At 40.8% G+C, this 14,184-nt stretch overlaps 1 protein-coding gene across 1 annotated transcript; it reads right to left on the minus strand.

Annotated features, from left to right (window-relative positions):
• Window positions 1-11,547: 11,547 nt before the first annotated feature.
• On the minus strand, window positions 11,548-12,324 carry LOC130990831 (uncharacterized). The gene has a single exon (XM_057915064.1). The coding sequence runs from the start codon at window positions 12,322-12,324 to the stop codon at window positions 11,548-11,550; it is 777 nt and encodes a 258-aa protein (XP_057771047.1).
• Between the last annotated feature and the right edge of the window lie 1,860 nt (window positions 12,325-14,184).

The raw sequence follows: 14,184 nt of genomic DNA on the forward strand, positions 1-14,184 counted from the left end.
TAGTCCAGGGAGAACTTGTCAAAGCCACGAATGACATCCCATACTCTGGTGAAGTTGAAAATGCTGAGCAAAGTGACTTCTTCAATTTCAAAAGAATCTCCAGTCTCAACACTTTGAAGATCGTTGACTTGAGGGCAGGGAGCCGTCTTCAGAAAGGTGAAAGTTAGAAGTCTATGAAGATTTTGGTAGACTTCTAAAGATGTATCGAAATCACCAAGAAGATGTAAGCAGGTGATTTGTGGCATCTCGTTTGGCTTCAGATTTCATGGCTGCAACAGCTTGAATTTTCTCTGATGAACCAGAAAGAGTAGGTTCTGATGGAGGCTGTAGAACAACTTTTCCTTTGGATTTGAGAGATAGTGTACTTTTGGAGACAACTTTGGATTTGGATTTGGGGGTTGTTTTAGACGAAGTTTTCGGGAGAGAGGAGCGAGGACGACAAGGTACATTTGTGGCATGGGGAATGGGATGTTCAGCAGTGGGAGATTCAAGGGGTTCCGACTCATTAGATTCAGGAGAAGAAACAACAATTGCCTTCGCCTTCTTGGAAGGCTTAGGTCCACCTTTTGCAACCTTAAAGAGTTGAAAGCCATCAGTGAATTTCAGCATCTCCGGCCAGTAAATGAGGGGAAAATGCTTCGTCCCTTGGATGATGATTTGAGAAACCCTGTTTTCCTGTCGGAGCAAGTTTGCAGGCTTGGAATTGCGAGGCTCGCTGAAGAGGAGATCGAGATAAGCCTATTTCCAGTTGTAGGGTCCTTCTGTCAAGAGAGCGGCCAGAATATTCTTCTGGGGTTGAGACGCCTTATCTGGGGTTCCCGTCGCGCCAATCCAACATTTTTGAATGATCTTGCCTAGTAGTGAGTATCTAGGCTGTAGAAGGGATAAGACAAGGGTCCCTTCAGTAGACTCGTTTGGTTCCTTCATTGCCATTTTGAGAGTGGCGTTGGCTTCCTCATCTGAGAGGGATGAGAGTGACGGACCACTGTTCGGGAGTTTGAACAGTTTTCTGACAATGTTTGAAACATTGAGAATTTCCTCCTGTTCATCCGAGAGATCTGATGAGGTGTAAACAGTGATTGTGGAGAGGAGCTCGCCTGATTCGTTGAATCGTAGATTCTGATAGAATTGTATGACTGCAGCAGAGAGAAGATAATCCGCTTCTCTGGTTACGAAGGTCATCCATCGATGTTGAGTCAGAATCTCTTCCGCTTCTGCGTGTTCCGGCTTCGTCTGAAATGATGGAGTGTCTACCGACTGTTCGTATCTGATATCTTTGGTGGTGCAGTCGATTTTATTGGTGCTGGACTTCTTTCCGTTAGATTTTGCCATTTTTTAGGATCTGTAGAGGTAAATTTTTGGACTAGAAAATCTCACAGTCGATGGTTGTGGAGTAGAGGTTAGATTGCATGCAAGAGAGAGAAAGTGCAAAAGTGTTGGTAAGATGTGACAAAGACGTGGTGACTAAGTGTGATCATGGAAGATGAACAGTAAATTAGGGCAATTGAAAAGACATTCGGCGGTTTAAAATCCGCGCGCCAAGTCAAATTTAATGAATTTTGAAATCCGTAATAAATGCCTGTCAGAGAAATTCCTTAAAATAAGAGATTTTTAAATGATGAAGAATATTTGGCGTAATCTCTAATAATGAAAAAGGGGCGGAGATCAAATCATGCAAAGGTCAGAATAAGATATATTCAAAAAGTAATTTGAATAAATCTTGTTCAGCAAGAAAAACATAGTCACCGATTTTAAAGAAAATATCATCTCAGTTCCTATCAATTACAATCAAGTTCCCAACAATCAGTCAGGATAAAGTGAGTGACTCAATGGAATAGTAACTGTAGAAATTTTCCTTTCAAAATCTCATTGACTGATTAGAAGGAACAATTAAGAATGATAGCTTTAACTGATTTAAAAGACTAAGTTCCCCCTCAGTTTGACAACCAATTAAATAAGGAAAGGTTGACTGAAAAGGCTGTCAACGAGAGAAACAATTATAACTGAAGATCTTTTCTTGAACCCTTGTTCTATAAGATACTCAGAAAGAGTATCATACCATGCTCTTGGAGCTTGTTTCAATCCATAGAGCGCTTTATTCAGATTGTACACCTTTTCTGGTTCTGCAACCTCAAAGCCTGGAGGTTGTTCCACGTAGACTTCATCGGTGAGCACTCCATTGAGAAATGCACACTTCAAATCCATTTGGTGTACTTTGAATCCTTTGTGAGCGGCAAAGGCTAAGAAGAGCCTGACTGCTTCCAATCTGGCAACTGGGGCAAATGTTTCATCGTAGTCAATTCCTTCTTCTTGACTGTACCCTTTTGCTACTAGCCTTGCTTTTTTTCTCACCACGTGACCTTCTTCGTCTTTCTTGTTTTTGAAAATCCATTTCAAACCAATCACTTTCGCATCGTTTGGTTGATCCACAAGTTCCCAAACTGAATTCCGGTTGAATTCATTGAGTTCTTCTTGCATTGCGATGACCCATTGAGTGGACTTCAGAGCTTCTTCAATGTCCTTGGGCTCTGTAGATGATAAGAAACAGCTGAAGTTCTTATCTTCGTTGATACGGTTCTAGTTGATGTCAAAGATGAGATTGCACATTGATCTTCGAGTCTTCACACCATCTGATGGTACGTTCTCCGATGATGTTCTCCTTTGAGTGGAGTTCAAACTATCTTCGATACTTCTTGATATCTTCTGGCGAGGGTGGAGGTTCTTCAGTCAAAATGGTTATGAGTCCTTCAGCAGTTTCTTGAGCAGGGGAGTGTTGAACTAGAGTTGCTTCAGCAGGTTCAACTTGTTCTTTGACTGTCGGAGTTCCCACTTGACTGATGCCATCTGCAGTAGCTCCAATATGATCTTTAGACCTTTGACTGATCTTCTGATACTGAAGCTTTTCAGTATCCTCTTCTTTTCTAGGTCCCCACACCAAGACTGTAGAAGGTTCGGTGTTTTTCATTTCAGTTCTGGAAACTTCAGTGTTAGAAGCACTTCTTTCAGTTTCCTGTTTTCTGAAATCATCAGTAGACTCGTAAAAAAAAACATGTGGTGTTTCTTCAACACAAAGAGTTTGAGAATTAAACACTCGATATGCTTTGCTGGATCGTTCAGTTCCAGAGTATCCAAGAAAGATTCCTGGATCAGTCTTGCTATCAAATGTGTTTAATTTCCTTTTGTCATTGTTGTGAATGAAACACCGAGAACCGAAAGCATGAAAATATGAGATTGAAGGCTTCATGTTTTTCCATAGATCGTATGGAGTTTTCCCATGTCTTTGAGTGAGGAATGAGCGATTTTGCGTGTAGCATGCGTTGTTGACTGCTTCAGCCCAAAACTTCAAAGGGAGTTTTGATTCGGCTAGCATAGTCCTTGCTGCTTCCTTCAAAGACCTATTTCTTCTTTCTGTTACTCCGTTTTGCTGAGGAGTTCTTGCTGCAGAAGTTTGATGACTGATTCTTCGTTCTTCGCAGTAGTCACGAATGACGGCAGTGAGGAATTCAATCCCTCGATCTGATCTGATGCTGATGATGTTGACTTCCTTTTCAACGCTTAGTCTTCTCAGCAGTTTTGGCAATTCCAGCAGTGCTCTCTCTCTTGTTGTAGAGAAATATGACCCAAGTATATCGAGAATAGTCATCCACGACAACTAAGGTATATTTCCTACCGTTGTAACTTATGGGAGAGATTGGGCCAAACAGATCCATGTGAAGTAGTTGGAGAATTCTTCCAGAGGAGTGTCTTGATTTCGACTTGAATGACGTTCTAGTTTGCTTTCCTCTTTGACATGCTTCACATTCTTGCTTCTTCTGGAACACAATAGAGGGTAAGCCCTCTACCAGTTGATGTTTAGCAAGTTTGTTGATCGTTTTGAAGTTGAGGTGGTTGAGTCTTTTGTGCCACAGCCAGTTGAGCTCCGAGCTGCTTTTGGTGATGAGACATGTTTGTGGAGGGTTTTCTTCCCATGAGACGACTGTAGAGACTTCCTTGTCTGATCCCTCTCAGAACCACCTTCCTTTAACTATTACTAACAGTGAATTCATCTTTCTTGATCTTCACTGCGAATTCGCTCTCACAAAATTGACTCACAGACAACAAATTATGTTTTAGTCCAGAAACATAGCTAACATTACTGACACTGGCGTTACCTATGTCGAGTACACCATAGCCTTTTGTTTCTCCGATTGAGTTGTCTCCGAATGCAACTTTTGATCCAGATTTCTCAACATATTAAGTAGGATATTCTTTGTAGCCCGTCATGTGCTTCGAACAGCCGCTATCCAGGTACCATATTCTGATTGAGGCTTTAACATCTTTCTTTTTTTTGTGTTTCCTATTTTTGCCCTGCAAGGAAGAGTTAATTTAGGTACCCAATCAATGTTTGGGTCATTCATTGTTAGCTCGTGTTCCTTTTGAAACCCATATCTGCTTCAGAACTGGTCTTGGTGCAGATCTCTTGCGCTTGGCTGGTTGTCTGACTGAAGTGGTTGGCGCTTCAGTTGGCACATGAGCAATCTGCTGTTGAGCTTTCCTTTTAGGAGCCTCGCGTTTGTAGAAGCTTTTTTTGGTGTAATTCTGAGGTCTCCTCTGCTCCATTGAGTATCTCCTTTGAGATACGTGTGTCATCCTTGACTGATGAAGACTTGACTGATGTTGTAGAACATGAGTCTTTTGATGTCCAATTGCACACTGTTGTGAGTGACCTTTAGCTCGTTTGGACATGTCGTAGCTTTGTCTCCATGGTTGTTGTTTTCTTCGGAACTGAACTGGTTTCAGTTTCTGATTGCTTCTGTTGTTTTTCCCCCTGGACTGATGAGGAAGATTCTATTTCAGTCCCGATGTTCATTTCACATTCTTTGACTAAAATCTGCTCTCCAGTCTTTTCAGTAGAATGAATTGGTTGGGGGTCTCCTTGGCTCGTCTGTAGCTTTGTGGAGGAGGAACATTTCTTCTTTCCATCAGTTTTTGCTTCTGAATTTCTTCCATATCATGATCCCTGGACTCTTCTGAAGTGTTATCTTCATAAGTGTCAGTTGCTTCCTTGATCATGATATTCTTTCCTTTATCGGCAGGAGCCACCTTTCCTCCGATGCTTTCCACTAGAGCTTTTGAAGGAAAGTTAGTCATCATGGGAGACTTCATCATGCAGTCCTTGACTGTTTCCTCCAATTTGTGATTGAGCCTCTTGATTTCATGAGACGCTCTGTCACACTCTGATGTAGAAATTCTGAGCTTTTCTTCCAATCTACTGTTCTCCATGATCAGTCCATCAAAACAGGTTTCATCTGGAAAGTAGATGATCGTCTGATTCTTGATTCATTCTTCATTGATCTACTTTTCCATTTTTAGATTCTGCATGAGGAGATCTTCGAACATTTTCCTTAACTGACAGTGATCAGTCATGAGCTGATCGTACTCGTCAGTTTCATCGACTAAGAGTTTACCTCTAGCCTATTCATTCCGTTGTCGTAGCTGTTGTTGGCCACGCTTTCGGTGTCGTTGGCCATGAGGGCTTGGCTCTCATCATCTGAGCTGGTGGAGTTGAAGGTGGATGATTCTGATGCATATTCGGAAGATCCTGCATCAACAGCAACCATCGCTTTCTTCTTCGCATATTTGCGTTCTCTCTTGGCTTTCATCTCCTTGCGCTCAGACTGCATCAATTCAGGACATTCAGATCGATAATGCCCTTTCTTCTTGCATCCAGAGCATTCCACATCTTTTAGATCAACAACGGTAGATTTTCTTTCTCCGCTTCTGTTAGTGGAATATCTGGACTTGCTTTCTCTTTCTTTTCCTTTGTAGTGCTGCTTGTGGAACTTCCTGTACTTGCGGAACTTGGATTCCATCTTGTTGAATGTTTCAGTCAATAGAGCATATTGACTGAAGAAGTCTTCGAGTTTGAGTTCCGCTGGTTCCTTTGACTGCTTCTTGCTTTCTTTTGTTGACACTTTCAGCGCTGCTCCTTTTGAGGTTGATGGACCATCTTCGTCTGATCCTCCAGCCTTCTTTGTTTCAAGATTTCTCTAGATGTCGAACTCATTCTCCACGAGATCAGAGAAAAGCTTGTTCGTCGGGAGCTGATTGAATCCTGGCTTGTTCTGATGAGCGACTGAGTAGATCTGCCAATCTCCTCGCGGAAGTGCTCGTAGAATCTTTAGGTTGATCTCTCGTTGAGTGTACTTGTCCTTCGAGATGGATTGAACTTCGTTCAGGATCTGGTTGAATCTGAGTTCCATCTCGTCGACAGATTTATTCTCGAGCATAAGGAAGGAGTCGAATTTTTGACAAGCCTATTGATAACTTGTTCTCCTTTTTATCCTAAGATCCGATGCACATTCCTTCTAGAATGTCCCACATCTCCTTTGCAGTTCTGCACTTGATGTTCTTGGTGACGTGCTTGCCTGGAACTGTGCCGGAGATGATGCTTTTGGCGAGGTTGTCGAGCTCATGTTGCTTCCTTTCTCCTGTGGTGAAGTCAGCCTTTGATTTGATCTGGACTTCATCAAAATGATATCTAGATGGGTCTAGAGGAACCCTTTTGACCACCTGCATGATGATGATGGATCCTCTGGTGATGACTTCCCACATACTGGCAATGTTGGGCGGTGAGGAAGCTTTCAAGCCGAAACTTCCATATGTCGTACTTTTCAATACTAAACATAGGTAGTGAGGATACTCTGCTGTGGTTAGTTTCCATTGAAACGAGAAAACAGAAAACAACAGATAAGAAAAGCAGTAAGCACTTTTTGAAAAAGAAAGGATTTTCAAGACCTTTGAGGAAAAGGATCTAGTTCAGTAGAACCTAATCAAAACAGAATTGTTCTTTCGAACAACATGCTCTAATACCAATTGTTAGGTCTGGAGGGTCTCGAATAGGTGTATGGGGGGAGGGGAATACACCTATAGGCTATTTTTACTTCAAAATAAATCAAGACGAAACTTCAAACACAAACTGACTCAACCAGTTTACTGAAAAGAGTTTTGACCAAAACAGGCTTGACGACTGATACTGAATACTCTTTAGTAAGAAGTTATCAGTTAAGTCAAAGACCTTAACTGATACACGTAAGGCTTCAGTCGAGTTTGCTAAACAGAGATATGTTATGAATCTTACTGACTATTAGAAGATAGATCAGTTACACTGATAACACACGCAACGGAAAACTTTTATTTCGTAATAGCCTATGTAATTAAACACGTTGTCAGTCTTTAGGTTTCTCTTTGCAATTAATCAGTTTTCAGTTTAAGAAGGAGAACACAAGTAAGAATGTAAATACTGAAAGCTGTAAATAACACAGAGATTTTTACGTGGTTTGGAAAACACTTCCTACATCCACGGTCGGTTGATCAGACCAACAACTTCACTGGGCAAGTGCTTACGGGTGCACTGAAAACTGATGCTCGTGCTTACGGGTGCACAACAAACCTGAACGTGTGCTTGCGGATGCACACAAACCGAAACAACTGAAGATCCAATCTTCAGTACCAACGCACCTCGTTGGATCTCTCACTCCTAGCACACACTGGGCACTAGGACCTCACGGAGACAGAACACCTGTCTGAACTCCTTTTTGACACAAACACTCAATTCGGTAGGTTGAAGAGAGGTTTGAAAACTTGCCAACTATACTACAATGAACAAGTTCGTTGCGGTTAGTTTTACCTAGGACTTTGGATAAACAATATTTGCCTAAGGTCTAAGAGAATATATGTAATCAGCAGTGACTGATTTTTGGCTTTGTGATTCTCTTCTTCGATTCAAACTTTGGAGAGGCTTGGCTTTAGCTGAGTAACAATTTTGGCAGCGTTTCAGCTTATGTTCTTGAATCGGTGAAGATTGAAGTGATCCTCAAGCACTATTTATTGGAGGCGTCTTGAATAGATCCGTTGGCGGAGAAGGTCTTCAAGATTTCTTCTGTTAGAGAGTAATTTGAACTTGGGCTGAGGCTTCAATCTTCGAGGTTCCTTGTTTGGTGAGAACGGCTACTTTGAAGAGCAGGAGATGCGACATCTCTGAAAAGGTAATCACCAAAAAGGAATAGCCTCTGCAGAGAAAGGACGATCCTGAGATCTCTGCATTTAATGCGGCTGTACTTCTGGAGTGCGTGGCTTCCTTTGAACGTTGGAGGTTCAGTTCGAGGAAGAATGTTTAACTGATACTTGACTTTAGTATTAGTCCGCTGATTCCACGTGGCTTGCATTAAGTAATAAGTCGAAACTGATCCTTCAACTGATGTTTCAATCGGCATCTTCAGTCTTCAGTCTTCAGTCCTTCGTTCTTCAGTCTTCAGTCTTCAGAACAGCAACTAAACTAGAAAAAGAACTCTAACACTTGAGTTCAAGCAGTTCTAGTCTATTACAATTGAAACCTATTGATTTTGGTATCATCAAAACTAGGATTAGAATATTTCATTAAGTTCCCAACACTTATTAATGCATTTTATAAGTTTGTTTGCGCCAAATTTTTTTTGAATGCGCATTTTCTATTTTGTGCGATAAATTTGTTATGCGCATAAATTTTAAATTCATTATTAATTGTATCTGTAAAAATAGTGCAATGCGCATCTAGTATGCACATAGAAATTGCGCAGACTATACTATGCGCAAAGAATGACTATGTGCTTAGAAATTGCTCAAACTATACTATGCGCAAAGAATGACTATGTGTATAGAACTACAATGCGTATAAAATGCGTATATACTATGCGCATAGAATTACGATGCACATACAAATTGCGCAAAATATACTATGCGCATAGAATGACTATGCGCATACAATTTTAATTTCAACCTACTCATTTCTTACTTCACTAAATTCGGTGAAATTGTACACAATTCCCAAATTCGACACGCAAAAAGGGACACAAAGTTTAAGGGTGGTGTACCTTTTAATATTTAATAATAGAAATGGTCATGGGCTGAATCATTTTTAAAAAGTGAGTATTTTGTAAATTAAGCTTGAGTTACTTGGGTAGTATTAGGTATTCTTACTTTACTGTAATTTAGATATGCTTGCTTAGAGCATCCTTCCTTCCTCCGGCGCCGGCGCCTTATCTTTGAAGGCCATCACCTTCTGTCGCCCTCCTTTCTTGGGCTTCGACGCACTGTGGGCGGGTGGTGCCTCCTCCTCCTCGCCCCTTTGACGAGGTTCCTCGCCCAAGTTGAAACCCAAAAAATCGAGATGATAGTCGCCGGAGAGGTCGGGAACCCAATTTGGGTCGTAATAGTTGGGATTGTATGGATCAATTTTTGCAAAAAAAATTGAGAGAGAAGAAGGAAGATGAAGGTAGAAAGTATGTTGGTGAATGAAAAAATGGGGGAGGGAGTATGTATAGAAGAGAAAATAAAAATAAAAATTAACAACGGTCGAGTAACCGAAAAGAAAAAAAATAATTAAAATCGGCCAAAAGAGCCGTTTAGTATTTGAATTCGAATTTTATAAATTTTTTTTAATGGCGCGTGCACACACGCGTTCGGATTTAACGAAATCGGGTCTTGCCCGAAAAATCGGGTAGGCCTCGAGTCAGGTGGAGCCATAGTGGGCTTACTCGATCTATGGGTGACTCCAGTAACCCCATTGAGTCACCCATTGTGGATGCTCTTAGTACTTTCTCGGTTTCACTTTATTTGACCTATTTCTTTTTTATATGATTATTTAAAATAATAAAATTATAATGTAAATATGTGTGAACTTATATTTAATTTAGTGTAAATTAATTATCTAAAAATAAAACAAATCAAATAAGATAATTCAAAAAATATATATATAGATAAAATCAAATGGAACTAATGAAGTAACAAGTAAAACCAAAGGCAGCCAAAACTCGCTCATGAAAAAATAAAGTCTTCCAACACTACAAGAAAACACTGCTCCCGCGACCGGATTCAACGACAGAAAAAATCGATCGTTAAAAAAGCGGCAGTAACGATCGAATTTTAAAGATTAAAGACCGAAATTATTAATTATTTTAATCTTTAATTTTTTTACGTCTTACGATAGAAATTAACGGTCGTTAAGACTTAACGAACGATTCAACGACCGGAAATCGGTCGTTAACGTTTTTAATTTATTTTGATTTAATTTTAAGTTAACGACCGTTATTAACTGTCGTAAATATTTTTGTTTGGAATTATTTTTTTTCATTTTCGTATGAAGCTAACGACCATTATCTGAACGGTCGTTATAATTATTAATTAAATGATTATTAATAAATATTAACGACCGAATTGCGGTCGTTAAGTAATTTAAAAAATATTTAATGTAATAAATATTTAAGACAGTTGGTAACGGTCGTTGATTTATAAAATATTAATTATTAATTAATTATAACGACCGCTTATTTCGGTCGTTAATAATCGGAGAAATTAAAAGTAATATATAAATATTAACGATCGAAATGTCGGTCGTTAATTCAAAATTCGATTGTTAAAAAAGCAGGTTATACTGAGGGTTTCTTCATTTCTTCCCCATTTCGATTCCATCCGATTTCTTTCCTGATTTATCCGCCCCTTGTCGACGATTTTCCTACCGGCCGTTGATTCTCGCCGTCCCACCGTCCCCGATGCCTCCTGTTGATGTCCCCGATGAAAGCCCACCTTCACCGACGCCCACAACAGTGAATCTCTGCCCCCTGCCCGCTGCCGTCCGTCCCTGCCTGCTATCGACCTGCCCTTGCCGTCCGTCGGAGACCCACTGCCACTGTTGGTAATTGTTGTTGGTGTGTGTGTGTATGTGTATGTTTTCTTAATACATTTAAGTAGTTTAATTTAATTCCCGGCCCCTGCCCTCGTCGCACCTCCCTTGTCCCGGAATTTGCTATTTCTGGTTAGTTTAATTTTGTAGAATTTAGGTTGATTTTAAATATATGAATTTATGTTAATTATGTGAAATATAAGTTAGATTTTATTAATTTAGGTTAGACATTGTTAATAATATAAAACTTAGTTAGTTATATGTGAATTAATGTCAACATATATGTGAATTTATGAGAAATTTATATGTGAATTAATGTCAAATTATATGTTAATTATTTTACCGTTTATGTGAAACATAGAACTTAGTTAGTAGAACTTAGTTAGTTGAATTTAGTTAGTCGAACTTAGTTAGTAGAACATAAAATCTTTTAAGTCTTAGTTACTTGGATTGTAGGTCTTCGTTATTTGGATTGTAAATGTTATTTTATTCATTTTGTCGTCGGTGGGGGAGAGACGAATATCATGTTTTGATTATATGATTAATTGCGTTGAGCATATTTTAATTAAAATTATAGCATGATTGTGTCGCCGGTGGGGGAGAGGCTGAAATAAGATTTTATTAAAAAACAAAAACGGAAAAACAAAAACCCATGAAAGCACAAAGCTGCAGACTAAGGGCCGAGCCTCGTTAAAATCTCATTAAAACTAAATGAGGAAAAAGAGTACTCGTCAAGGATCAAGGTTGACTGAGCTGAGTTGGGAGGCCTCAAGGATTCCAGCCGAACCATTACCCTTAGACCGCTCGGCTCACTACCGATCCAAAATAAAGAGAAAAGAACTAAGAAATCAAGCAAAACGAGTAAAATAAGGGATAGAGACGTCCTCCTTGATTAATTCATTTAAACCAGCAATGGTATGAGGCCAAAAACCTTCCTCCCGAACCTGAGAAGCCAAAAAATCCGCCGATCTGTTGCCCTCACGAAAGATGTGAGAAATGCGCCACGTGAAAGTGTGGAGTTTGGAGAGAGCATGCTGCCACCGAGGCTTGAATCTCCAGGGAACCGTCTCAGAAAGCGACTGAAGAAGCTGTACTACGTAAGAGGAGTCCGACTCAAACCAAACTCTCTCCCAATTGGCGCGATGTGCAGAATCAATAGCAATAATAATTGCTAAAAGCTCAACCTCGAACGCTACCCCCTGGCCGCCCGAGAAATGATAACAACCAAGAACGTCATTGAAGGAATTCCTAAAGACGCCCCCCGCATAAATTCTCCCTTCTCTAACCGAACCATCAGTATTAACTTTAATCCAAGACGGCAGAGGAAGGTGCCAAGCAATGTAAAGATAGGAGATAGGTTTCCTAGGTTGTCCAGCGATGGACAACTTCTTAAGAATGAGGAGATCAGAAACCGAGTTCGCCATAGGACCAAGGTCGAAATTGTTGGCAGCTTCACATAGAAAAACCCGGACCTGCTTGATAATCAAGTGGCACGAAGGCGCCAAATCCTTGTGTATGACGTTGTTACGGTGAGACCAGAGACTCCAGAGAAGAGAGACCACCCCAACTTTCCACAAATTACCAATTTGTTTGCTGTTCTTCTGGTGGATAGAGAAGCGAACCATGCTGCCAACGTCAGGAGGCAAAGGTTGCTCAATCGAGAACCATCTAAAGACATCCGCCCAAATAGAAGCCTAGAAGGAGCAGTTCAACAGAACGTGGTCCATCGACTCTTCCGCTTCCGAGCATAAAGGGCAGCGGTTAGGCCCCTGAATACCATGCAGGCGACTCGTATCAAAGGTAGGGAGCTTGCCAACAATAGTGCGCCAGACTAAGAGAGATCGCCGAGAGGGGATAAAATGGGCCCAAATCCAGGAGCCCCAGTCGACCTTAGGGAACTGAGGTCGTATGTGAGCAAAGGCCGAAGCAGCAGTAATGCTCCCGAAACCCGAGTGAATCCAGGATCTGTCGTCCGCCAACCCAGGAATGGGGGTGGATATGATGTCGAGAGCAATGCGCGGGAAAGACTGCACAAATCTAGAAGTGAGGTGCCACTTATTATCAAAAAAGTAATCCGAAATATTCTGAGAGAAATAAGGGATCATGAAATCCGAGATGTGAAGTTTGTCGATCAATCGATACCCGAGCCAATTATCTCTCCAAAAATAAATCGTGTCTCCAGTGCCAATCATGCAGAATGTATCCGAAACAATCTCCCGAATCGTCCTTCTAACCCCAGTCCAAATCGAAGAACTCGCCCACTTGGAAACCCAATCCATGGACGGCGTGAGATATTTCTGACGAAGAAGCCGATAACCGAAGCTGTTCTTGTTCATAATATACCAGCCCAGCCGAAACATGAAGCTGTTGTTGATGTCCGAGAAAGCCTTGACCCCAATGCCGCCATGTTCTTTCAGAGCCCGAGCTCTATTCCAGCTCACAGAAAATGATGGTTTCTTCAGAGTACTTCCAGTCCAAATGAACGATCTACAAGCTTTGTCAAGAGCATGCAGAAGTTTCGCCGGCCATTTATACACAAGCATGCTATGCACCGCAGCACTGTTGATGACAGAAGAAACTAAGCAGAGCCTGCCCGCCATAGAGAGCTGAGAACCTTGCCACCTAGGGAAATGGGCAAGAATACGATCAAAGATAGGACGTAGCTTAGCAGAAGAAGCACGGCCCAGGGAAAATAGGCACTCCCAAGTAGGTGAAAGGCGTGGAGCCAATGTTAAAGTCCAGAATCCGTTAGAGCCGAGAACGACGCCCAGGAGACACCCCTTTCCCGAAGTAAAGAGTTGACTTATGCTTGTTACAAAACTGTCCCGAAACCGTGGCATAGAGCTGAAGAATCGAGTCAATCATAATGCAATTACGCTTGGAGGCCTGACAAAACAGGAGCACATCATTAGCGTAAAGAAGATGAGAAGGAAAACTCAAAGATCTCGAGAAACGCATGCCGGCGATCAAACCACGATTAGCAGCATCCAGAAAAATGCGACTAAGAGCATCCGCAATGGGGTTCCTTGATAGCCTACTTGATAGCCTACTTGATAGTGGTTGTGTTATTGAGTAGGTAGTGCTGCATTGGGGTTACTTGATAGCCTACTTGATAACATTAGTTTTGATTTTATGTTTTTCATTTAAATTTAATTGCTCAAATTTAAATAACACAATTTATTTCAAATTTAAATTGCATTAATTATAAAATCCTAAATATTACATAAAACTTTAATAAAATAAAAAAAATAAAAAAAACAAAAAAAAAACAGAAATTGGAAATTAAAATAATTTTTTTTATTTGAGGCTCGAGTACTACCCGATTACTCGAGTAATGCTCGAGGAAACATTAGTTGCAACGCCATGCTCGAGGAAACAACATTACTCGAGTAATGCTCGAGGAGCCCGCGTTGCCAATGCTCTAAGAACATCTTCCGCCAAGCCAAAAAGAATGGGAGACAAAGGATCTCCTTGTCTTACCCCCC

This window comes from Salvia miltiorrhiza, chromosome 6 (genome assembly GCF_028751815.1).
Source record: "Salvia miltiorrhiza cultivar Shanhuang (shh) chromosome 6, IMPLAD_Smil_shh, whole genome shotgun sequence".
NCBI classification, from domain to species: Eukaryota; Viridiplantae; Streptophyta; class Magnoliopsida; order Lamiales; family Lamiaceae; genus Salvia; species Salvia miltiorrhiza.

Coding starts and splice junctions, on each gene's coding strand:
- LOC130990831 (XM_057915064.1), bottom strand. CDS start 12,324: ATGGTTCGCTTCTCTATCCACCAGAAGAACAGCAAACAAATTGGTAAT.